The following is a 26,766-nucleotide window of genomic DNA, read 5'->3' on the forward strand; positions in this document are numbered from 1 at the left end:
ATTTAGACGCAATCCATCCTTCTTGTACAGGTCACTTCTACCCCAAAAGAGATTCCAATGATCCAAAAATGTGAATCCTTCTCCCATACACCAGCTCCTCAGCCATGCATTCATCTGCTCTGACCTCCTATTTCTGCCCTCACTAGCCCGTAGCACCAGGAGTAATCCAGATATTACTATTCTCGAGGACCTCCTTTTTAAATTCCCGCCTAACTCTCTGTAATCTCTCTTCGGAACCTCAACCTTTTCCCTTCCTATGTTGTTGGTTCCAATGTGGACAATGACCTCCTGCTGGTCCCTCCCCCCTTGAGAACATTCTGCACCCTCTCTGACACATCCTTGATCCTGGCACCAGGGAAGCAACACACCATTCTGATATTTCGCTGGTGACCACAGAAATGTCTCTCTGTACCCCGGACTAGAGAGCCCCCCCTAACACAATCGATCACTTGGAACCTGACGTACCTCTCATTGCATTAGAGCCAGTCTCAATACCAGAAACTTGGCTGTTCTTGCTACGTTCCCCTGAGTGTCCAATACCCCCTACATTTTCCAAAACAGCATACTTGTTTGAAATGCAGATAGTCACTGAAGATTCCTGCACTACCTGCCTATCTCTCTTACCTTTCCTGGAGTTAACCCATCTAAGTGACCATATCTGAGACTTTCCTCCCTTCCTGTAGCTGCCATCCATCACATCCCCTTGCTCTTGTAAATTCCTCATTGCCTCTCCAACCAATCTATTTGATCTGGTAGGATTCGCAACCTACAGCATTTATTGCAGATATAATCCTCAGTAACCCTTAAACTCTCCTTAAACTCCCATATCCAACAAGAAGAGCATATCACTCTACTAAAGGCCATTTTTGCTTCCTTCAATCTACAGACCCAGAAAATAGCATTGTCTTATTCCTCTACAAAACACTGCTCCAGGTTAAAATAATACTTATGGCTTATATTTTAAGTTTAATCAAGAGACATAGATCAATAAAACATATAATCAAGAAAGAACCCACTCTTCTCACAACTACAGACTTATTTCAAGGCTGCGTTTAAAATTCACTTATCTGCTTCTGTGCTGTGACCTCTCCAACAGGTTTCTCCAAGATTAGTTGTGAATTTCACTGTTTTTTAATTTTCCCAGATGCACTTCAATGTCCAGCGATACATGAATACAAACAGCAAAGGCAGTAACTATGCAGGTACACTGTGGTGTCAGTTTCTTTCTCGCTCTCCTGCACTGACCTCACCATGTGCTTCCTTTGTCTGTTCTTCTCCCTTTTAAAACTGCTGTTGTTTTGACTTTTTAATTCAAAGTTCCAAAACAATGCAACAGCATATAAAACAGTAATTGCTGCTCCTGGAATTCGAGGAAATCATCTCCAACTCCTAAAATACCCTCAACAAAGGAGCAGCTGTTACAGCCAGAAATTTTTCCCATCCTCCATCTTGGATCACCCAGAATCCTTTGTTTTGTCACCTTTTTTTATAAAACCTTAAATTATCTTGGGAATGTGACTTGAAAGAAGTTCTGGTATTTACATATTGATGAATCGAAACCTACAACACATTTGAAGTGATTTAAAACTTTACAGCAATCTAGTTTGTTCAATACATCACATCAGTTATATGACACTTTGATCATTTGCTATAAATTCTGTGTCCTATGATCCTGCTCCACTAGCTACCTGACAAAGCAGCAATGCTCCAAAAGCTTGTACTTCCAAATAAACCTGTTGGACTATAACCTGGTGTTGTGTAATTTTTTAACGTCATTTAAGGAAAGATTGTTACAATGATGGTAATACCCAGGACCATTAAGTGATGTGTGTATGCTTCATGTTACAACCTGCCCCCAAATAACATTCCAGAGTGCCCCATGTTGATAAGCTCCCAACTGAGGAGGAATGAACTGGCCTCCCTTCATTAGTCACTGGCCCCTTAGTTGATAACAACGAGGTTAATTTAAGAAGGATTCCCTCCCTTGTCAAAAACTTCCGGACTTAAAGGAATTGTGTTTTGAAAGGAGCCAATTTAACCAGACTTTCTTGAGTTAACAAAAGAGTGAGTTTATTAGTTACTAAAAGTAAGAATAAATCATAATGTTGCACAAAATGACAGTGGTAAGGAAAAGGAAGTGAATCCAAAACAAAATCAAAGTAAAATAAAAGCAATGTGGATAAGTCGCTGAGCTATTCATGAAGAGTAGATCGTTGCAGGTCGTGAATGTAACCAATCTTATTGACATAGGTAATTGAATAGTTGATTTTGAAAATTTTGTCTTTTGAAAGCTGATTGAAAATTCCTGATTCCTTTCAACAGTGGTTGGCTGGAAGGTCACTCACACACACAGACCAGAGTTGAAGCCTCCTTTTAATCCTGTCTCTGTGTATTCTTGAAAGGTGAATATGTCTCCTGGCCAGACAGCTGTGTTTCTTAATCATCGTTCAGGAGATACATTCTGTATGTAGCTTGTTTCACTCGTGGAACTGCCTTGACACTATTAGGTGTGACTTTCCACAATTTCTTTCCAGACATCTTCTGGATTCACATCTGTAGTAACTTCAGCTAATTAAGTCCTCTTCTAAAATAACACGTATTGGAATTACAAGTTCATTAGTTCCAGAGGTGATCAGGAGTTCTGATCATGGTCATAGCAATTTGTACATATGATATTTTTCAATCATGGCTCCTGTCAATTACCTTAGAACACAACACAGTCTGGAGTGCTATCATAGGGTCAGCACTGTACCACTCATACTTTTCATTTGAATTCTTTACAGGTTTAATTTACATTGTGAATGATTCAGATTACCTTCAAGTTCCCTTCTAGTCACACAACATCTTAACCTCAACATAATGCTTCATAGTCCTTGATCATAGTTAGGGTAAATTACTGAAATTCTATAACACTAGTTATAAGTATCTTTGCGAGGATTGTGAAGGTTTGTAGCTCAGGTTGAGGTTTAGGGTGTAGGTTTGCTCACTCAGCAAGCAAACCTACACCCTATTTATAAGTGTCATGAGCACAAAGACTGCTGTTGTCTAAGGAAGAGGACCATGACTTTCTCAGAGTTATGAAAAGTGTAGTGATAAAAATTGAAGTTCTCCTTGTGTCTTTCAAATCCTGATATGGGCGAGTGGGCTGAGGAGTGGCAGATGGAGTTTAATTTTGATAAATGCGAGGAGCTGCATTTTGGAAAAGCAAATCAGAACAGGATTTATACATTTAATGGTAAGTTTCTGGGGTGTGTTGCTGAACAAAGAGACCTTAGAGTGCAGATTAATATTTCCTGGAAAGTAGAGTCACAGGTAGATAGGATAGTGAAGAAAGTGCTTGGTATGCTTTCCTTTATTGGTCAGAGCATTGAATATAGGAGTTGGGAGGTCATGTTGCAGCTGTACAGGATATTGGTTAGGCGACTGTTGGAATAGTGTGTGCAATTCTGGTTTCCCTGCTAACAGAAAGATGTTGTGAAACCTGAAAGGGTTCAGAAAAACTCTATGACTCTATAACTCAGGCAAAAAAAGTGTTTTTTGTAACTAATTTAGAGATCCATTAAAAAAGAGTCAGCGTTTTGGTCTTGTCATTGTCAGACAAAGCAAAGCTGTGCCCACAGCTGCCGGATAGGCAGGATAGAATGCTTGTATTTCTTGATCTCTTCTCAGACTTAGTTGAGTGCAAATGGCTCTGGAATGGGATTGTACAATATCCTTGGATTCCCTTCAAGCCTTATGAGACCAATGGCCAATATAAGATACAATTGCTTTCTTAATAATATAGAGAATATTGTAGTATAACTTGATATACAAGTTTTAGTTTGCTCGAAGCAGTTATTTTAGTAGACACTTAGATGTCTCCCTAAGGGAACATGTGTTGGAAATTGTTCATGTTTATGAATTAGAATACCCAGTGCTAATTACTGGTTTGGACAACATAGGCAGAAGAAGAAGATAGGGAGTGTGAATTACCCTGTGGATTACCATTGATTTATTCTCCCTGCATTTGGAGTTGAGACTATTTCAGAACTATAAAATGCTTAACATTTTACATTTGTATATATGTCATATGTTTTTTGTCATTAAAACTATTGAGACAATCCCCAAAATCAAGGTATCAAGATATTCAGAGAGACAATCCAAAATTGATTTGTTGATTTATTGTAGTCACATGTACCTAAGTACAGTGAAAATCTTTGTTTGCGAGCAGTACAGGCAGATCATAGTAAGCAAGGTCATACAGATCATAGGGGGCTTAGACAAAGTGAGACATACAGGTTACACATCATGGGAAGTTAGAGAGTCCATTCATCAGTCTAATAATGGCAGGAAAGAAGCTGTTCTTGAGACTGTTGGTGCGTGTGTTCAAGCTTCTGTATCTTCTGCCTGATGGAAGAGATTGTAGGAGAGCATTATTAGGGTCGGAGGGGTCTTTGATTATTTTGCCAGCCTTACTGCAGCAGCGGGAAGTGTAAATAGAGTCCATGGATAGAAGTTTGGCTTCTATGATGGCCTGGGCTGTGCACACAACCTTCTGTAGTTTCTCCAGGTCCTAAGCAGAGCAGTTGCCATACCAGGCCATTACACACCCGTACAGTATGCTTTCTCGGGTTCATCCGTAAAAGTTGGCGAGAGTCTTTATAGACATACCGAATTTCCTAAGTCACCTGAGGAAGAAGAGGTGTTGTTGTATCTTCTTGACCAGTATCTATGTGGGAAGTCCAGGGCAGGTTGTCGGTTATCATCACCCCTAGGAACTTGACTCTTTCAATCCTCGCAACCTCCGCTCCATTGATGTACATTGCTGCACAGTCAATTGTTAAAGAAATTGAGCATATGCACGCTAATGATCTACAGTCTTGGTACCTTGATATCACAGTCCCTCTGCAAGTGAGAATATTGTCATTGGTTACAGTAATGAGATCTAAATAAGATAATACTACTGTTTCTTTTGGTCTAAACTTTTATCGTGAGGAATGCTATTCTGCGGATATAGGTCAGCTATGTGTTTTTGCATAACTATGGAAACCATCACACAATGAACAAGTTCCTAACCACAGGTAGCGTTGCCTGTTGTAAATAGAAGATTCAATTCACATAACTCGACAAGAGTGATGTCATCAAAATTCCCCATTATGGATGTTATCCTGACTTTTCAGCTGCCCCTGGTAACAAGACAAAAATGTAACCCAATGCTTTATTTTCCCAACATTAAAAGGATGTACCACAAACACAAACAATTAAGTATTCACATTAACTATACAACTATTCAATATTGACTGAAAATGGAATCAAGAATGAAATCCTTATTTATTTCTGATTATTTTACTTATCTTGTTGTCAGGCTATGGTAACAGTGGAGAAAATCCAGACATTAGTCAGGTTCAAAATTGTTCAGCAGGAAATGCTGGATGGAATCTCCATACTTAAAGTTTACAGGGCATTGGTACTGAATGAGGTGCATCCAAGAACATTGAAGGAAGTGAAAAATTGCAGAGAAACTGGCTATATGTTTTCAGTCTTCTTGTTTCCCTTGCTTTTTCTGATATCCATTAGAGATCTAGATCTTGGTGTGCAGGACAATTTCAAAGTGTACAGATCATTCAAAACTTGGAAGCATTGTTAACTATGTGTAGGACAGTGTAGACCTTAAAATGGACATTGACAAATTGATGGAGTGACAGAGAGTGTCGTAGAAATATACTAAGTGGGTGTAACTTGGCAATTTGACCTTTCGAGTCTATTCTGTTATTCAGTTTGATCATAGCTGATTATCCAATTTGTTTCCTGCTTTCTCCTCAAACCTTGTGATCACATTAGCTAAAGAATTAACTCCTTCTTGAAATCACACAATGCTTTGGCCTCAACCACCTTTTATGGCAGAGAATTCCACAGGCTTACCACTCTCCTCATCTCAGTCCTAATGGACATCCTCATATCTTTAAACCCTGGTTCTGAAGACAGCCTGGTCATCCCAGAACATTCTTCCTACATTTTTACTGTATAGTCCTGTCAGAATTTTATAGTTTCCTATGAGATCACTACTTCTCACCTCATTCTTCTAAACTCCAATGAATATAGTCCTAACCGATCCAATCTCTCTACATATGTCTGTCCAGTTAAACCATTGTTACACACTTCATCTATAGCCAGAACATCCTCAGGAAAGGTGACCAAAACTGCACACAATAATCTCAGTTTCAATACAGGCAAGTGTGAGGTGATACATTTTGGTAGAAAGCATATGGAATGACAGTACAAGGTAAAGAGTACTGCTTTTAAAGGTTGTGCAGGAATAGAGAGACCTCAGTGTATATGTGCATTTAAAGCTGGCAGGTCAGTTGGAGAGCAGTTCATAAGAGCAAACACGGTGCTGGCTTTTATTAAGTTCAAGAGCAAAGAAGTTATGCTGAACTTGTATGTATTGGTTAGACATCAGCTGGAGTGTTGTGTACTGCTCGGAACACCCCACTCTGGGAAAGATGTGAACACAGACAGTGCACAAGAAATTTACAAGAATAGTTTGACAAATGATAAACTTCGATTGTAAAAATAGATCAGAGATGTTAGGACTGTTTTCTTAGGAGAAGAGAAAGCTAATTGGAGATCAGGCAGAAATTTTCAAAATTATGAGCCAGCTGGACAAGATAGATGGGAAGAAATTATCCTCACTCATATATGGATGTAGAAAGAGAGGGAACAGAGCTAGGCATTTGTAATAGAAGCAAGTGTGATGTGGAAAAGAAGCATTTTCACTTAGCACATAGTTTGGGTGTGGAATGCACACCCTGGAAAGGTGTAGGCGACATGTTTAATCAAGACATTCAAGAGGGCATTCAGTAATTTTTTAAAATGAAACTACATGAAGTAATACAGGAAAAGACAGGAGCAATTGCACTAGGTCAGAGTGTTCATTATGGCCAAATAACCTTCTTCTTACATCTTAACTGTTCTGTGATTCTGTGATCTTAGTTATGGAAATATATCTGCTTTGCTCTAACCACTGATGAATTATTGCAGATGTTCAACTAGACAACAATGGCAATCACTTTGAGTGGCAGGTATACCTTCTTAACTTAGATTAGAATGAGAGGTTGGCATCAATCTGGAATCTTGCAGAATAGCTTGAAGATAATGGTAATGTTTGATGGATGTGTGAGATGTTTACCTATTTACTGCACATGGTTTGAAGTTTCATTCCTTGTACCTCAAATGACAAAGATAGTTATCCATGTCAGCACTGCCATAACATTATGCTGTACTGGAGCACCAGGTTGTGTCTCCAATTTTATGGTGATGTGAAAAATGTTTAATACCTATGCATAGAGCAATATTTTTCAAATTCCAACTGCAGTGACTTGCTGCATTAAGATGGTGAGTTATGCATAATTATCCTGTGAAGTGTTCAGTTATTCTCAGTTTTGCTCCTTTGGCTCAGGAACCCTGAATGTGAAAGTTTTGAATGGTCTCTGTTAAGATCACCTTCAAATGGTTGTAGGAGTAGCCAATTATTTCATTCTGCCTAATTGCTTCGGGCCCTTCATTCACTATCTCTCCATTATAATCATAAACATTGAGTTGTGGGATATCAAAAGTAAGATCACCTTGAGGTGTACAAAGATGATGTGCTAACTTGAGATAAGGGACATAATGGAGCTTGTTGCTCTATTTAACTTGTGCACCAGATGATTTGATGCTAGGATGAAAAAGGGATAAGGCACTCAATTCTCCAGCCTTAATATTACTCACATAATAAAACAAACATTTATCAGCAACTAGAATTGGAAAGAAGATAAGCTGGCAGAGTAACACCCACTCATCTCTGTATATGTCAACAGATTTGTTTTGCTCAGTATCAATTCACCAAGCATTTGCACAGAATTTCAGGTGATTCTCTGGGAAAAGGACAGAACTATATTGTTTGTGCCCAACACAGGTCTAACATTGGTGAGTTGGCAGGGGCCTCTTGCTTCATCTTCCTCATTAAGCATTCTAAAGTAAGGGTTCAGTCTACACTTAGACTCGTATAAATCTAAAATCTGAACAGCTCTCAAGCAGAAAGGCTAACAATCCTACAATTATTTGCAACCCCAACCCTAACCTTCATAGGATGTTTGAATGGAGTCATGGCTTTCTGATTGGAGATCACTGTCAGAACCAGGTAACCCTCATCTCAGAGGCCCAGTAAGCTGCAGGGTGGGAAATAGCGAGTTGATACAGGATCTGGATACTTCAGATTTGTTGCCCCAATCCAGCAGGAAATGCAGGTTCAGCATTTCCAAAGAAAATTGAATGCCCATCCTATATCGCACAGAATTCCACTATTTATAAAAGCTAAAATTATTCTAAATGGAATATAAATTGACCATAATACATTTTACATTCCAACCACATTTCATAACTTTGGCTGACTGTACCTCTACCCAATTTAAGTGCTGTTGAAGCTGTCTCCAATACCTTTCTTACCTGTGGACATGATGGTCAGAAGACCATTGGTATAATTATCCTGCCTTCTAAGATAATTGAACTTGACAATGTTCAAATCACTGTGACTATGTGACTGTGTCCATATTAAGTATCATTCATTTATCACTCCTGCGCTCGCTGATCTGGGGTCGGTTTGGCTGGATGGCTGGTTTACAAAGCAGTGTGATGCCAACAGCATAGTTTCAATCTCTGTATCGGCTGAGGATACCATGAAGGACTCTCCTTCCCAACCTCTCTCTTCATCTGAGGTATGATGACCCTCAGATTAAATCACTCCTAGTCATCTCTCTCAAATGAGAGAGCAGTACTATAGTTTGTTAAAACTATAGCAACATAACGACAACAGCTTGCTGACCTAGAATGATTCCCACTTAAACAAGTCCTGAATTTTAAAGATCTCATGCATGTTTTCAGAATCTTCATCATCTCACCCCTCCTTCAGTCTTCCACAGTCCTAAAACCCTGTGAGAATTCTGCATCTCTCCAATATGCTCTCTTGAGGAGCATTATTTTCAATCACTTCACCCAGTGCCTTCAAAAGCCTGTGCTCTAAGCTCTGAACCGCCCTGATTCAACATTTCCCCCTTCCAGTTTCTTCTTTTAAGATGCTCCTTAAAATGTACCCTTTAGAACAAAAATCTACCCCAATAACTCTTTCTGTGACTCAGTGTTGTTTTTTAAAATGTCTTGTGAATTGCTAGTTGCTTTATAAATAAAGTTGATTTTTAGATCTTTTGATCTTCATTTTCTGGTTTCTTGTATTTTGATGATAATTATTTGTGGAAGACCTCCCAGGATTTACCTATTGCTATCATTTGGATGGAATGGACTAGCTGTCAGAGACTTAAGCTCCCCAAAAGTTCAAGGCATTTGACAGCTCTTCATATCTGCAGTGAAACAGTGCACTTTGAAAATTTTGAAGATTGAGGGATATCTTTCCAGAAAGAGATCAAGAACACATGCTGCTGCCAACACATCAGAACATGGGAGCTGGTGAAAGATATAGGCAGGCTTAGAATCTGGTGAGGATTTGTGTTTGAACTCTGTAAACAACACAAGAATTTCCTGAGCTGTCTGGCTTTTTAAGTCTCTTCTTTAGTTGTTATTGACCCCAGAACTAGGCTGTGTTCTGTATGCTGGAGTTATATAGGGTGTGCTGAACAGTACAAAATGCAGCGAGCAGCACATCCCACTCCACCGATCTAATCCGTGGGCTTTTTGCTGAGAATGATACAGTCCAACTGAGCATCATACAGTGCAGTATGCAGTGATAAAACTTTATTATACTGAGAGTGCAGAGGTGTACACATGCACGCCAGAAAAAAAGGGAAAGGATGTACCTTTTAAATGTACCCCATCGGAAATTTGCTTTTGCAGTGCCAAATCAATCTGTTAATAATGGCGGCTGTTTTACACCAAACGTCTGCCATCAACTTGATGTCACGTCAGTGGACTTTTCATTCACTGAGTCTGGTCATCATTACGCCAAACAGGATAATCTTGCCTTTTTCAGCAAAGGAACCATCTCCGGAACTTTTGAAAAATATTCAGTAAAAATCATGCCACTTTAATGTCCTCATTTTGGCAAATTTTCAAAACTAAAATTGTGCTTCCCAGAATTGTCAACTTACTTGAGACCACAATGTTAATTAGGTTGGGTGTTAGGCTGTGAACCTTCCAAATGATTAATTGTGAACTGCTGAACAGTAAAAAATAAACACTGACTGCATATCGGATGATCTGTATGAGTACGTCTTTAAAAAAGCAGATTGATGTGGAGCTTGGGTAGAAAGAAATCCTACAAAGGTACAGCTTTGTAAAAGGGAATGACTGCAGTCTGAGATATTGGAAAAATATGGGTGGAATATCTCAAAGCAGTCAGCTGGTTAGTCAAGAAGAAACCCACTTTGCCTCGATGATGAAAGACCAGCTCAACCTCATGGCAATCAGGCAGTGGCAAGATCATTGGAAGGCATTTACCTGGAATACTGACTCCAAGAGTGAGGTCATCAGTGGTGGCTGCCAGGCAATCAGAGGCCCAGGGAGGAGCCCCTGGCTGCTGGTGGGTGAGCACCTCCCAGACTCCCAGGATCTTGGTGAATCCAGGACAAAGGTCTGTAATTTGTGAGGGAGTGGGTGTCCTAGGTCATGGGAATATAAGGCAAAGGTATTGGAAATAAAGGCAGGGATACGACTCCCAGGGGGACAGCCTGCCCGACCTCGAATTCTCCTAGTCAAGCACTGATGCCTTGAATGGAGGGATGCTGCCCATTCCAATGTCATAAACAAAGATTGACCTTGTCTGGTATGCTGCATGTTGACAGGTCTATTTGCAGCTGGCTTCATTCCTGCAGCGGTAGATTGAGACCTTTAAGTAGTCCCTAGTTGGCCAAATAAGGGCCCCAATTGGCTACAGATGGAGGGTGAAGAATGTGACAAGATCCATCACAGGCCTTCCACTCAAGACATAATTCTGTTTCAAGGTGAGAGGGTGGTAGGAATTGGGAATGATACCTAATTAAGGACCGTCCTCAACTTCGAGCTCACTACCTCACTAGAAGTTTTCATCCTTTGATTCTTGCAGTATTATATGATGTAATGGCTGGGCATTTTTAATTCTTTCAGATAAATCATCACATAATCCTGTCTATTATTTATATCAGGAATAGGATTTAATAGGAAGATTTGTTGTAACTGAGTCTCTGAGAGCTAAAGCAGAATGTATATTTTACCTGATAATCAAAAAAATCATCAAGCTTAGAACAGCTAATGAAGATCACTTACCAATAATAAAGTTAATGAGTGAAACACAGCATCAGCTGATTCCGATGAATGACATGCCCCTGAAAGCAGCTGCTGTGAAATATTATCTTATGGCCACATTTAAGATCAGAAGACTGACTAACTTTTGGCAGAGTTCAGACAGTCGACCAATGGCCTCCTAATTACACAACCCACCCAGTTCCGTCTTGACTTCAGAGTACAGGAATGATTTGGAGATATCGGTGTTGGACTGGAGTGTACAAAGTTAAAAATTACACAACACCAGGTTATGGTCCAACAGGTTTAATTGGAAGCACACTAGCTTGTGGAGCGATGCTCCTCAATCACCTGATGAAGGAGCGTCACTCCGAAAGCTAGTGTGCTTCCAATTAGACCTGTTGGACTATAACCTGGTGTTGTGTGATTTTTAACAGTGTACAGGAAATTTAAGTTGGATGTTTAATGTACAGCCGATCTGTTACCACCCATTTGCTACTATCACAGAATAATCAAAGTTAAAAATCACACAACACCAGGTTATAGTCAAACAGGTTTATTTGGAAGTTTCTAAATCTAGTGATTCCAACTAGACCTTTGGTCTATAACCTAGTGTTGTCTGATTTTAGCTTTGTCCACCCCAGTTGAACACCAGCACCCCCACATCAAAATAACCAAAAACAGCCCTCTCTGGTTTTACCTACATAAAGAGCCATTGAATATTAATTCATTGTACTTGCTAGTACCAGTGCTGTAAGGTTGTTACACAATGATAACTTTCTTAAATATTGTTGGAAAAAAACACATTTCAGTAGAAAATGGCATCTTGCCCCCATCAGGACAATTTACAAGAATACCTGTGCAAGGAGGAAACATCATTTATACTGTATGAGAAGAGAGTGCTTATTGGCTGATATGTGGAATCTGATTGAAAGAGATAGTGCTATAAAGACAACACCAGTTTAAGATGATGGACAGTTAATTGCCAGGCTTGTTTAAAATTTAAATAAAGCATGTTGATTCTGATTGGTCTGATTGCTCTGAGGAATGAAGCAACAATGACTGGCACCCGTTTTGTTGAGTTGTCCATGTCCAGGTGTGTAAGTTATTTGTCAGAAAAGAAAATCAGGGCCCTGTGTATAATTTTCTTATCAATGAAGAGAGGATTCTAACTTTTACAAATTGCAACATAATGTAGATAATGGTTATGACCTAAACAGAATATGGATTCACTGTAGTTCCAATAGTTAAGTAGAGTTAGTTTGAATATCTATCTAAATGCGCATTTTAATTTCTTACAGATAATTGTAGGTGTGATTCTTCTCTACTACCTCCTTGGTATCAGTGCCTTAATTGGAGCGACAGTAATTGCAGTGCTGGCCCCAGTCCAGTACTTTGTAGCAACGAAATTCTCTCAGGCCCAGCGAAGCACATTGGTGAGTAGCACTTTAACAAATGCTGATTTGTGAATGAGAATAATTTCTGTTCTTCTGTTCTGCTCGCACCTCCATATGGTATATTTACCAAACAAACAGGCAACCAAATGACTTGATAATAAAAGTTATATCTTTGCTATTTTATCAACCACTAACGTGTAGGGAGGGTAACGCACAGAAAAATGGTGGAGGTTAGTCCAACAAACAATTCATTTTGAAATGAGTATCTTCAAATTGCCACTTCCCTTTTAAGAATACAAACAAGAATGGAGCTTTGTTGTGAGTGCCAAACTGGGCTGTTTTACAGAACCCAAGTATTAAGATTAGTACTTATATTTCTGAGGGATAATATGGAATATAATGATGTCAAGAGCTGTCAAATCTTTAAACCTCTGAAACTGCAAGTTTAATGTCTTAAGAACGTAAGACATAGGAGCAGAAATTCGGATATTCAGTCCACTGAGTCTGCTCTGCCATTCAATCATGAATAAATCTCCTGAATGTTTGGAATATTACTCACGTCTTCCACCATGAAGACTGACACAAAGTAATTATTCAGTTCCTCAGCCATTTCCTTATTCCCCACTTCTATCTCTCCAGTGTCATTTTCCAGCAGTCCAACGTCTACTTTTGGCCTCTTTTGCCCTTTATATATCTAAAGAAACTTTTACAGTCTTCCTTTATATTACTGGCTTTATAGTACTGGCATAAGAAATATAGAAATAAAGAGTCTTTATTTAATAGTGAGAACTAGGTAAAAGCCTGGAAAGTGACAACATATAAAGGAACCTGAGTATCCTTGTTCATAACTCATGGAAAGCTAACATGTAGGTTCGGCAAGCAATTAGGAAAATAAATGGTATGTTGTCCTTCATTACAAGGCCATTTGAGTACAGGTATAAAAATCTCTTGCTGCTATCTTATAGTGCCTTGGGGAGACCACATCCGGAGTATTGTGTACAGGTTTGGTCTTCTCACCTAGGGAATGACATACCTACCAAGAAGGTTCACCAGATTGATCTCTGGGATATCAGGATTTTCCTGTGCTGAGAGATTGAGCAGACTATGTCTATACTCTCTAGAGTTTAAGAGATTAAGAGGTGATCTTACATGGTTCAACTGGGTTTACATTATATATTAATAACTTGGAAGCAGGAAGTGAATATATAAATTTCTCAACCCCATTCTCCCACTTTCTCCACATAACCCTAGATCCCCTGAAAAATGAAGAACCTGCCTATCTCCATCTTAAACATACTCAATGACCTGGCCTCCGCAGCCTTCTGTGACAGTGAATTCCATAGATTCACCATTCTCTGGCTGAAGAAGTTTCTTCTTATCTCTGTTCTAAAAGGTCTGCCCTTTACTCTAAACCTGTGCCCTTGGGTTCTAGCCTCTTCTACCAGTGGAAACATCTTCCCAATATCCACTCTATCCAGGCCATTCAGTATTCTGTAAGATTCAATTATCCTCATCCGTCTAAACTCCATTGAGTATAGACCCAGGGTCCTCATATGTTAAGCTTTTCATTCCTGGGACCATTCTTGTGAATCTCCTCTGAACATGATCCACAGCCAGTACATCCTTCCTGAGATATGGGGCCCAAAACTGCACACAATACTCAAAAGGTAGTCTGACCAGAGCCTCCTAGAGTGCCAGAAATACTTTTATATTCAAGTCCTCAAAAAATATACACCAACATTACATTTGCCTTCCGATCTACTGACTCAATCTGCAAGTTTACCTTGAGAGAATCCTAGACTAGAACACCCAAGTCTCTTTGCACTTCAGACTTCTGAATTTTCTCCCCATTTAGGAAATAGTCCAAGCACTATTCTTTCTACCAAAGTGCATGACCTCACATTTTCCCACATTGTACTCCAACTGCCACTTCTTTGCCCACTGTCTAAACCTGTCCAAATCTGTCTGCAGGCTCCCCGCCACTTCAATGATACCTGGCCCTTTACCTATCCTTGTGTCATTTGCAAACTTAGCCAGAATGCTCTCCAATCCTTCATCTAGCTCATTAATGTATAAAGTGAAAAATTGTGGTTCTAACACTGAGCCTTGTAGAACACCACTTGTCACCAGCTGCCATCCTGAGAAAGATCCTTTTATCCTCACTCTCCGCTTTCTGCCAGACAGCTAATCTTCTATCCATGCTAGCACCTTGCGTCTAACGCCATGGGCCCTTATCTTACTCAGCAGTGTCCTATATAGCACCTTGTCAAAGGTTTTCTTGAAGTCCAGGTAAACAACAACATCAATTCGCTCTCCTTGGTCTAACCTGCTCATTACTCCTTCGAAAAATTCTAACAGATTTGTCAGGCATGACCTTCTCTTGATGAAACCATGCTGACTCTGCTCTATTTTACCGTACACTTCCAAGTATTCAGAAGTCTCATCCTTCACAATGAATTCCAGGATTTTACCCACAACCAAGGTTCGGCTAATTGGTCTGTAATTTTCCATCTTTTGCATTATTCCCTTTTTAAACAGGGATATCATGTTATCAATTTTCCAGTCCTCTGGGACATTCCCTGACTCTAGCGATTTCTGAAAGATCACCACGAATGCCTCCACTATCTGTTCAGCTATCTCCCTTAGAACTCTGGCTTGTAGTCCAGCTAGTCCAGCTGATGTATCCACATTCAGGCCATTCAGTTTTTCTAGCATCTTCTCCTTAGTGATGGCCACCATACTCAGCTCTGCACTCTCACTCTCTTTAATGTTTGGGCTATTACTCATGTCTTCCACCATGAAGACTGATACAAAGTAATTATTCAGTTCCTCAGCCATTTCCTTGTTCCCCACTACTATCTCACCAGTGTAATTTTCCAGCTGTCCAATGTCCACTTTTGGCCTCTTTTGCCCTTTATATAATCTAAAGAAACTCTTACAGTCTTCTTTTATACTACTGGCTTTATAGTACTGACATAGGAAATATAGAAATGAAGAGTCTTTATTTAATAGTGAGAGTCTGAAAAGTGACGACATGTAAAGGAACCTGGGTATCCTTGTTCATAAATCATGGAAAGCTAACATGCATGTTCAGCAAGCAATTAGGAAAATAAATGGTATGTTTTCCTTCATTACAAGGCCATTTGAGTGCAGATATAAAAATCTCTTGCTGCTATCTTATAGTGCCTTGGGGAGACCACATCCAGACTATTGTGTACAGGTTTGGTCTCCTCACCTCGGGAATGACATACCTACCAAGAAGGTTCACCAGATTGATCCCTGAGAGAGGTGAGAGTTTGAGCAGACTATGCCTATGCTCTCTAGAATTTAAGAAATTAAGAGGTGATTTCACATGGTTCAGTTGGGTTTACAATATATATTAATGACTTGGAAGAAGGAAGCAAATGTACTGTAGATTTGCAGATGATACAAAAATAGGTGGAAAACAGATTAGAAACAAAATTTACAGAGAGATATTGGTAGTTAAATAAGTGGGGGGAAAGCTGTCAAATGGAGTATAATTTGAGAAAATATGAAGAACAAAAAACAGTATTATTTTAATGGAGAAAAATTGCAGAAAGCAGGAACCTAAGACTACTTATATACAAGACACAAAGGGTTAACAGACAGGTGCAGGTATAGGTTAATCAGGAAGGCAATGGAATGTTGGCCCTTATTTCAAGAAGATTGAAGTGTAATAGCCGGGAAGTCTTACTGCAACTGTACAAGTTGCTGGTGAGCAGTTTTGGTCTCCTTATTTAAGGAAGGGACATAATTTCATTGGAGACAGTTCAGAGAAGATTCACAAAGATCATTCCTAATATGGAGAAACTGTCTTAATGGTGGGGCACACATCATAGATGAATAGCCCACTCTGTTCCTATCTCTTGTTTTGTAGGTTTACTTAGTAAAACAATATAATTTGATTTTATACATGTTTTCAAGTTTGAACAGGTTGGGAGTGTACTTGCTAGAGTTTAGAAGAATAAAAGGTGGTCACATTGAAACATTTAGGTTTCTTAAAGGGCCTCACAGGGGAAATGTTAGAGGATGTTTCCCCTCATTGGAGAGTCTAGGACCAGTGGGCACAGTCTCCATATGAAAAATGACCAATTTAAGACGGAGATGAGGAAGAATCTCTCTTCCCTCAGAAGGTTGAGCATCTTTGGAACTCCTTGCCACAGAGAGCTGAGAGGGCAGCATCCTTCAGTATATTTAAGAGTGAGAGAGATAGATAGATAGATGGATTCCTGATCAGGAGGGGAATCAAGGCTTATGGATAAAAGCCAGAAAAGTGGATGTGAGGAGTATTAGATCTGCCACAATCCTATTGAATGGCGGAGCAGGCTCAAGGGCTGAATGGCCTACTCTGTCTTATGGTCTTACGGGTAGACATAGGTAGAATGTTTCCTGGCCTAATGGAAAAGGTGGGGTGAGGACAAGGGTGTCCAGAATGAAGAGACACAAGCTCAGAATAAGAGGTCAGCCATTTAGGAGTGAGAAGAGAAGGAAATTCTTCACTCAGAGGCTAGTGAATATGTGGAATTCTTTACTCAAGAGGGCTGTGGGAACTCAAGTTTGATAGCTTTCTCGATACAAAAAATATCATGGGATAGCCAGGAAAATAGCATTGAGGTAGAAGATCAGTTGAATGGTGGGGCACACATGATGGACAAATAGCTCACTCCTGCTCCTATCTCTTCTTTTTCTATGTTCCTTTGTAGGTTTTCTCGGCAAAACTATATAATTTGATTTTATGCATGTTTCAATAAGGTTGGACCAACATGAAGGGGGTGTAATACTGTCACAATGTGCTATACAGCACCAATGCATCACAATTACTTCTAATGTGCTATGCCACAGAATGTTAGCATACAGGTTAACTTCAATATCTCTCTGTTATGGACTAGGCCAGACCACTCAAAACATTCTTGAGCAGACAGCCCAGATAGTAACTTTGCAATTTGTTTCGGTAAGTGTAGAGTGAAGAATACCCGCAGTATGTTAGTTAGGTTGACTGCCAGGTTTTAAAACAGACAAAAATTTATTCACAAAATTACAGAATGAACGACAAAGAACAGAACATACAATACCCACAGACAATTCCAAACTAGATTTTGTTTTGCTGTTCTGAATATGCACAATAATCCCAATACACAAACCTCTTAAACACAACAAAAAAAATGAAACAGAGGCTTCCAGGTCAAAGTTAGAAGGGCAGAACGGTATGGGAGGCACAGTGGCACAGTGGGCGGCACGGTGGCACAGTGGGCGGCACAGTGGCACAGTGGGTGGCACAGTGGTTAGCACTGCTGCCTCACAGCGCCAGAGACCCGGGTTCAATTCCTGACTCAGGCGACTGACCGTGTGGAATTTGCACATTCTCCCCGTGCCTGCGTGGGTTTCCTCCGGGTGCTCCGGTTTCCTCCCACAATCCAAAGATGTGCAGGTCAGGTGAATTGGCCATGCTAAATTGTCCGTAGTGTTAGGTTAAAGGGGTGAATGTAGGGGAATGGGTGGGTTGTGCTTCGGTGGGTCGGTGTGGACTTGTTGGGCCGAAGGGCCTGTTTCCACACTGTAAGTAATCTAATCTAAAAAAAAGGAGAGAGAGTCTAGCAGCTTGTTTCCACACAGCCCACTGCTGAACTGAATCAACCAAGACTTCAGACTGATCACTCCCCTTTCATTATACATGTCACTTCTAAAACATAAGCTTTGGCCTACATATAAACAAAAACACCTGCTAATACCCTCTTATCTCTGTACGAAACCCAGCCAATTTGGAGCCCAGATGTTTTATGATCACTCTGAAAAAAAATCAATGACACAGTATCCTTGAGAAAAGGAACAGCTTTTAGTAAAAAGGGCCAGTTTTGTGAAACCTCTGAATGCCTGCTTCAACTACATTGCTACAAGGTTGACTGTTTCACATCTCTTTCTAACACAACTCCTTCTTTCAGATTTTTAAAAGTTCTCATATCAAGGGTGCAGCAGGATGGAGTAATTATTACAGTTGGCATAAACTCAAATTGGCAAGAAGAGATCACCCATGATTTTCTTGTAGTTAATTAGTAAGCATTTGTCTGGCAATGTAATAAACAACAGCCAGTCTGTCTTCCCTGCAGGCTTGTTCACAGAATTCAGTATAGCATAGGAACAGATGACATGCCCCTCTCCCAGAGCAATCTGTGCCCAGGTTGAAACTGGTTCTTACAGACACATCCTTACCTTTCCCCAAACAGTATTAGCTACTTTTAACCATAGCTAGAGCAAATATGTGTCTACATTTTTATCGTGCCTTTGGGGTTACATTAGGATCTTTTACAGTGTAGACTCAGCTAACCTGCCAAATGAGAGACTTTGAAGACTCTGTGTCTTGTGCAGTCCTGACTTATTTCATTCCAACATTGATTAGATCTTGATTGTCTACGTAAATGGCTTTAGTACTCCATCCTTTAACTGTGCCAATAGTCTCTCCCACTTTCTTTGATGGCTTGGTGTCAACTTTTGCTTGCTGTGCTCCTTTGAAGGGGTTGAAGATCTTTTACAATATTAAAAGTGCTTTATAAATGAAGGCTGTAGTTGACACAGTCTGAGTTCAATTCCTGACCAGCAGAGAAAAATACCACACAGGAACAACAATTTTTGAAGTTTAATTTTATTCAAAAAGATATGGCAAATGTGTGTACTGTGAGAAAGAACTGGTGCTTTTTTTGAGCACACTTTTCATGAGTAAAGCACATAGTTGGAACAGAATAGAGGAAGTTTTACATTACAGTGGTCTAGGAGAAAGTGAGAACTGCAGGTGCTGGAGATCAGACTCAAAAGGTGTGGTGTTGCATAAGTATAGCCGGTCTGGCAGTACCTGAGGAGCAGGAGTGTAGAAATTTCAGGCATAAGGTCTTCAGCAGGAATTAGTCTATGGAACTTAACATTGGAGTGCTTAATACTGATGCCTGTGACCGAAGTGGGAATATGCTACATTTTCTGACAATGATTTGTCTAACCTTCATGAGCAAGATTAAGTAATGAATTTGGAAAAAAATGGGATTGTAGCGCACACAATGGTTGAGGTAATCACTAAGGCTGAGAGAAAGTTGCTCTTGGCCTTAAATGTTCATTAGATTAATTTCTCCTTCCTCAAGACCAACTGCTAATTGTCCTTCCTCTTGTAGAATTATTCAAGTGAGCGTTTGAGGAAAACAAATGAACTGCTGAGAGGAATCAAGTTACTGAAACTCTATGCTTGGGAGAAAATCTTCCATAAAAGCGTAGAAGAGACTCGACGCAAGGAGCTAACAAGTCTCAAGTCCTTTGCCCTCTATACCTCCATATCCAGTAAGATTCAGTTTACATTCCAATTTAAAAAGCTTAACATCAGTTTATCTATGATACGTTTTCTTGCTTTATTTTAGGGTGTAATGTGTTTGTTTCACACTTCAAACAAAAAAAAACCACGATAAGTCATGGAATCATAACAGGTCTGCTTTTCACAAAAGGGTTCTAAACTACATAATAACATTTTACTTAAAATTTAATGTTTAGTGCCTCCTGTTCAGAGGAGATTAGGTGGTTGAGAGAACCCTCTTTCTACAATGATCAAAAGGTCCTTCAGTTCAGATACAAGGGTCAGATTGAGTTCTGGAAGGTTAGAAGAAATTAACGAATCTAACGATGATTATTAAAAATAGGATGGCAAAATTAATTTTATCTCTTTCTTGTACATAATTTTTTGACTGGTGTTGGTTTATGGGTCACGTGAATTTGAAGCAAGATCCCTTTTGATTTATTGATCAGATACTGGACAGTGTAAAATGAAACTTATTGACCTATGCTGAATATTTCTTGTAACATTTCTCATGATGCTGAGAATGTCTTCCTGCCTGACAAAACATCAAACATTTTAAAGTGTAGTTTGTTGAATGTCTCTATTGCTTTCTTGTTAATAACAGTTATTTTGACCCAGTAATAAGGTGTTTAATTCAGATGCATCTCTAATTATCAAGGAGTTCTACTTCAAAAAGCGTAGATGCTGATTTATAGAGGGAGAATTGAGTCAAATTGTTTGTTATCTCAAGCCAGCACTTTCCCAAAATGGAGTGGAGAGCGATCATGTACTGGCTTCAGATGTTAGCTGAGGAAAACAACAAAATTATGAATTTCCTGTGGTGGTACAGTGGTTAGGACTGTTGCCTCACAGCACCATTGAACTGGATTAGATTCCAGCCTTGGATGAGTGTTTGTGTGGAGTTTGCACATTCTCCCTGCGTTTGCATGGTTTTCCATTAGGTCTCCTGGTTTCCTCCCACTGTCCAAAAATGCGCAGGTTAGGTGGATTATCCGTGGGAAGTGTGGGGTTATGAGGAAAGGATAGGGGGCTGGGTCTAGGTGGGATGGTCTTTGGAGGGTCAGAGCAGAATTGATGGGGCAAATGACCTCTTACCACACTGCAGAGATTTTGTGAAATCATTTTGAAGCAAGTATCTGTGACAACATATAGCATCACCCTACCCTGTTTTCAAATTGAAGACATTAAAAAAGGAAATACTTGGAAAGTAGGGTGGCGTCACAAAAGGAAGAAGACAGGTTAATATTTTGAATTTGTATGTGTCTAACTCTGCTAAGCAGTCGTGCTGGAGTGTGAATTCATTAGTACATAGCTGGAAGCTTTCTAATAAAACAAAACTAGCTAGCAACTTGAACATGCAAATCAGCAGCAAGGAAAGACTGTTCAGCCCCTCAAGCCTTCTTTGCCATTCATTATGGTCATTGCTAATCTGATTGTACCTCAACTTCACATTTCCACCCAGGCCGAATAGCCATTGACTCTTTTGTTAGTTAATAATGTGTCGACGATATCTATAGTGACACTGCCTCCACTGATTTGAAGAGAGTTCCATAAACTCACAATGCTTTGAGAGAAAAGAAGTTCCCCACATCTCCACCTGAAGTGGGAGACATCTTATTTTTAAATTGTGTCCCTTAGTTCTCCCACAAGGGGAAAAATTCCTTTTAGCATTCACCCTGTTAATTCAACTCAGAATCTTATGTTTAAATCCAATCACTCTGATTCTCATCAACTCCAATGGGTAGCAACATAGCCTATCCAAACTTACTTCATAAAAGAACACCCCACCCCATTCCAGGTATCAGTGGAAATTCTTTTGAACAGTTTCTAATGTGTTTTCTATTTCAAACATGTGTATGTATCTGTGCGAGAGATTGTGAATTGATGTGATGCAAAGGAAATTGAGTGTTCTGGCTTAGAAGTCTCTGAAAGTTAACATGTAGGTGTAGCCAACAATTAGAATGGCAAATAGCATGTTGACGTTATTTCATAAGGATTTGTGTACAGAAGTGCAAAACATCTTGCTGCACATATAGAGTCTTGGTAAGACATCACCTGGAATATTTTGCTTCATTTTGTTGTCTCATAGAGAAAGTGCAATGAAGGTTCACCAGACTGATCATTGGGATGGCAGGGAGAGATTGAAGAAACAAGGCCTATATTTTATATAGTTTAGAAGGATGATAGGTTATCTAATTGCACAGTAAATGTTTTTCTGTAAGGCTGAACAGAATGTGTTTGAAAGGATATTTACTATGGTTGGGGGTCCAGTACCAAGGGGCACAGTCTAAGAATAAGAGGTAGGCCATGTCAGATCTGAGATGAGCAAGGCTCGGGAAGCTCAGTCATTGATTATGTTTTACACAGCGATTGATAGATTTTGGATTACTATTGACCTAAAGGGGTATAGGGATAGTGTGCGAAAGGGCATGCAAGTGGATGATCAGCCGTGATCATACTGAATGATGAAGAAGACCCGATGGACTGACTGGCCTGCACCTGTTCCTACTTTCTAGTAATCCTGAGATTCCATATGTAAGGCTCTGTTTCCTACTTTAATTCCCGGTTTATGACAGTTCTGTAGCAAGAACTGCTTCCTATTATCCCTTACGGTGTCGGTCTCACACCTAGATCCTTCCACTCCTCTTACCAAGTTCGTAGAATCACAGAATCAAAGAATCCCTACAAGTGCACACCAACCCACTGAAGAGTGACCCACCCAGGCCCATTCTCCTTTCCTATTCCTTTGCATTTTCCCCTGAATAATGCACCTAACCCACACATTCCTACATTATGGGCAATTTAGCATGGCCCATTTACCTAACCTGCACATCTTTGGACTGTGGGAGGAAACCGGAGCACCTTTCACTTTATCACGTAAGTAAACAAACCCTGTTGGAGTCTCAGTCAGAGTGATGGGGGTAGAATCTACCCCTGAATTATCTAATCTGCTACGATGATAACGTTTCTAATCTGTTCTTCCCCAACTTTTGACTGCTGGCTTTTCCATGCTGCCATGTTAATATTCTGGCTGTCCATATGCTACTTATATGCTTATGCTCACAGGTAGTGAGTACATTGCACTTATTAAATAGAAACAATGTCTATGGGACCTCCTTCCCTATCCCCCTTGGTCTTCTTTACACTGTTGACATTTTTCCCCTTTTTGCCCTGTTCTCTTGAGAAAACTACCAAAATATTCCCCCTTCTCTTACAGAAAGATAAAAAATCAGAAATGGAGTCAACCATTCAGCCCATTGAGACTGTTCCACATTCAGATAGATCATAGCCGATCTTCTACCTCATTGTCATTTTCCCTCATTACCTCTATGTTCCTTTATGTTAATATATGGAAATCTATTGATTTCTGTCTTGAACAGCAGTGGTTGCCACATTCTGCTTTCTGTTCTGTTACCCTAATGTAAAGGTTTTTAAAGGTATAATTTATCTGGTTAGCATATAAGACATTACTTTTCACTGTATCTCAGTACACATGACAATAATAAATCAAATTAAGTGATTGAAATGTCCAGCATCACAGACATCGACCTGCTGAACCACCATCTCCTTCTGTGGTACAGAATTCCAATGATTCACCACCATCTAAGTAAAGCAATTCCTCCTGACTTTGAAATTGTGCCCCTTAGTTTTAGAATTCCCAACCAGAGGAAACAGCTTCAGAGAATGCTGGAGAAACTTTGTTTGAAAAACAGTCATATTAGTTTCGGAAAGTTAACTCTGTTGCATCCATAGATGCTAGATGCGCTGAGTTTCTCCAATATTCTGTGTTTAAAAATTAAAATAATTGAACCTTTGAATTCATCAGGGAGGCTTTAGAATTTATCATGATCTTTTAGATTTTACTCCACCCGTTTTAATTGCATCACCCCTTTGCCAGGTTAGTTTAGAGCTATTAACTAAAGATACCGATAAAAGCCTTGCTGACATTCAAACTCAGGACTTCCTATTTATTTGATGGGCTCTTTTAACAATTAGAAAAGAATAACAAAGGGATCAAAACTATCATGATAGGTATTAAAGAGTCAATTGAAAATCTCAACAACTTTAGAAAGTGTAAAATGTTCATTACATCCATATATATTAAAATAAATTAAGTGATAGCAAAATATTATGACTTGTTTATAAAAACATCTTTCTAAAAGGCACTTGTGCCACAGGACTGGAAGACAGTTAATATGCCAACATTTAGAATAAAACATAGAAAAGATATCCAGCGAATTAGCTTATATTTGTTGGTACAAAATATAATGGAATTTTTACTCAAAGATTTTATTTTTAAACATCCTACAAGCGGAAAATATCACAAAAAGCATGCATTTGAAAATTTAAGGTCATGGTAGTGAATGGCTTGACAAATAATTATGCAGTAGTCCAAAGACTGAACAGCTTAGAGCTATTTCAGCTACAAATGTTTTAGTAAGAGGCTATCTGAAAGAGTTATTTAGCATTATGAAAATTTTTGATAGGATAGATTTAGAGAAGATGTTTTCATTTAAGAGTTTTCCAAAGGATCTTGATAGGGAATTGTACAATAAACTCAAGACAATGGACAAAACTTTAGAGTTGGGGTTAAATTATAGAATGTGAGGTAAGCATGAAAAGTGAGGTGACTACAAATTTAAGTCTGTATTAGTTACAAGAAAGTAGATATTAGTTATTGGCAAAAGTGGGAGCGGTGTTTCTTAAAAGATCAATCCTCGGCTCACTTTTGTTCATTGCATCAATGATCAACTACATCAGTGATTTGGACTCAGAAAGTTCAAACTTAATGGACGACACCAAACTGACAGATATGATAAAGACAATGAAACACTGAAAAATACAGGAAAATATTAATAATGGTGCAGAATGGGGAGGCAATTTGCAAAGAAATGTCATTACTGGTAAATGTGAGATGTACATGTGGTGGAGAGAATAAGAAGGCCATAATCGCTTTAAAAATTAACATCCAAGTGGGGTAGAGGAACAATGGAATCTTGTGTACAGATATGTAAATCACTAAAGGTATTGATGCAGATTACATGGTCAGTGAAAAAAATTAGACTAATCATTTTAGTTCATTCCTACAGATATCAAATTGAAAAACATTAAAATTAGATTAAATTTATGGGCAGCTGAAAATGTGTTGCTGGAAAAGCGCAGCAGGTTAGGCAGCAAATGTGGGTTCCCTTGTTCAAGAAGGGGAGTAGGGATAACCCTAGTAACTAGGCTGGTGAGTCTCACTTCTGTTGTGGGCAAAGTCTTAGAGAGAATTGTAAGGGATAGGATTTATGAACATCTGGATAGGAATAATGTGATCAAGGATAGTCAGCATGGTTTTGTGAAGGGCAGGTCGTGCCTCAAAAACCTTATTGAATTCTTTGAGAAGGTGACTAAGGAGGTGGATGAGGGTAAAGTGGTAGATATGGTGTATATGGAGTTTAGTAAGGCGTTTGATAAGGTTCCCCATGGTAGGCTACTGCAAAAAATATGGAGGTATGGCATTGAGGGTGCGTTAGACGTTTGAATTAGGAATTGGCTAGCTGGAAGAAGACAGAGGGTAGTAGTTGATGGTAAAGGTTCATCTTGGAGTGCAGTTACGAGCGGTGTTCCACAAGAATCTGTTTTGGGACCATTGCTATTTGTCATTTTTATAAATGACCTGGAGGAGAGGCTAGAAGGTTGGGTGAGCAAGTTTGCAGATGATACGAAAGTCAGTGGAGTTGTTGACAGTAAGGAAGGATGTGGCAGGTTACAACAGGATATAGATAAGCTGCAGAGCTTGGCAGAAAAGTGGCAAATGGAGTTCAATGTAGGTAAGTGTGAAGTGATTCATTTTGGTAAGGGTAACAAGAAGATGGAGTACTGGGCTAATGGTCGGATACTTGGTAGTGTGGATGAGCAGAGGGATCTTGGTGTCCATGTACACAGATCTCTGAAAGTTGCCCCCAGGTAAATAGTGCTATGAAGAAAGCATATGGCGTACTGGCTTTTATTGGTAGAGGAATTGAGTTCTGGAGTCCTGAGGTCATGTTGCAGTTGTATAAGACTCTGGTCACATCTGGAGTATTATGTGCAGTTTTGGTCGCCATACTATAGGAAGGATGTGGAGGCACTGGAACGGGTGCAGAGGAGGTTTACCAGGATGTTGCCTGGTATGGTAGGAAGATCATATGAGGAAAGGCTGAGGCACTTGGGGCTGTTTTCATTGGAGAAAAGAAGGTTTAGGGGTGACTTGATAGAGGTGTACAAGATGATTAAGGGTTTAGATAGGGTTGACAATGAGAACCTTTTTCCACGTATGGAGTCAGCTATTACAAGGGGGCATAGCTTTAAATTAAGGGGAGGTAGGTATAGGACAGATGTTAGGGGTAGATTCTTTACTCAGCAAGTCGTGAGTTCATGGAATGACCTGCCAGTAGCAGTGGTGGACTCTCCTTCTTTATGGGCATTCAAACGGGCATTGGACAGGCATATGGAGGATAGTGGGCTAGTGTAGGTTAGGTGGGCTTGGGTCGGCACAACATCGAGGGCCAAAGGGCCTGTACTGCGTTGTATTTTTCTATGTTCTATGTTCTAACATTTGTACCTACTGGGCTTTTTTTTCTATTATTGAAAGGTGTTTGACTGATATCACTCTTGCCATTCCAAATACAGTTCAAGCATTAAAAGCAATAGCTTTTCTCTTCCTAACCCCACATACCCCTTGATCCCATATATTTTGGGCTTTGATTCTTGAAAATGGGGTTAACTTTTACAGAAATGCATAAAGTA

At 39.6% G+C, this 26,766-nt stretch overlaps 1 protein-coding gene across 7 annotated transcripts in view; it reads left to right on the forward strand.

The window, feature by feature from the left end:
* The window catches only part of abcc8 (ATP-binding cassette, sub-family C (CFTR/MRP), member 8), a 226,633-nt gene that overhangs the window by 88,681 nt on the left and 111,186 nt on the right, over window positions 1-26,766 (forward strand). For all 7 annotated transcript variants that reach the window (XM_060838873.1, XM_060838872.1, XM_060838875.1 and 4 more), the window contains 2 exons: window positions 12,549-12,683; window positions 19,820-19,982. In XM_060838873.1, the coding sequence (XP_060694856.1) occupies window positions 12,549-12,683; window positions 19,820-19,982 (298 nt within the window). The remainder of the gene's footprint in view (window positions 1-12,548; window positions 12,684-19,819; window positions 19,983-26,766) is intronic.

Source organism: Hemiscyllium ocellatum, chromosome 18, assembly GCF_020745735.1.
Source record: "Hemiscyllium ocellatum isolate sHemOce1 chromosome 18, sHemOce1.pat.X.cur, whole genome shotgun sequence".
Classification (NCBI taxonomy): Eukaryota; Metazoa; Chordata; class Chondrichthyes; order Orectolobiformes; family Hemiscylliidae; genus Hemiscyllium; species Hemiscyllium ocellatum.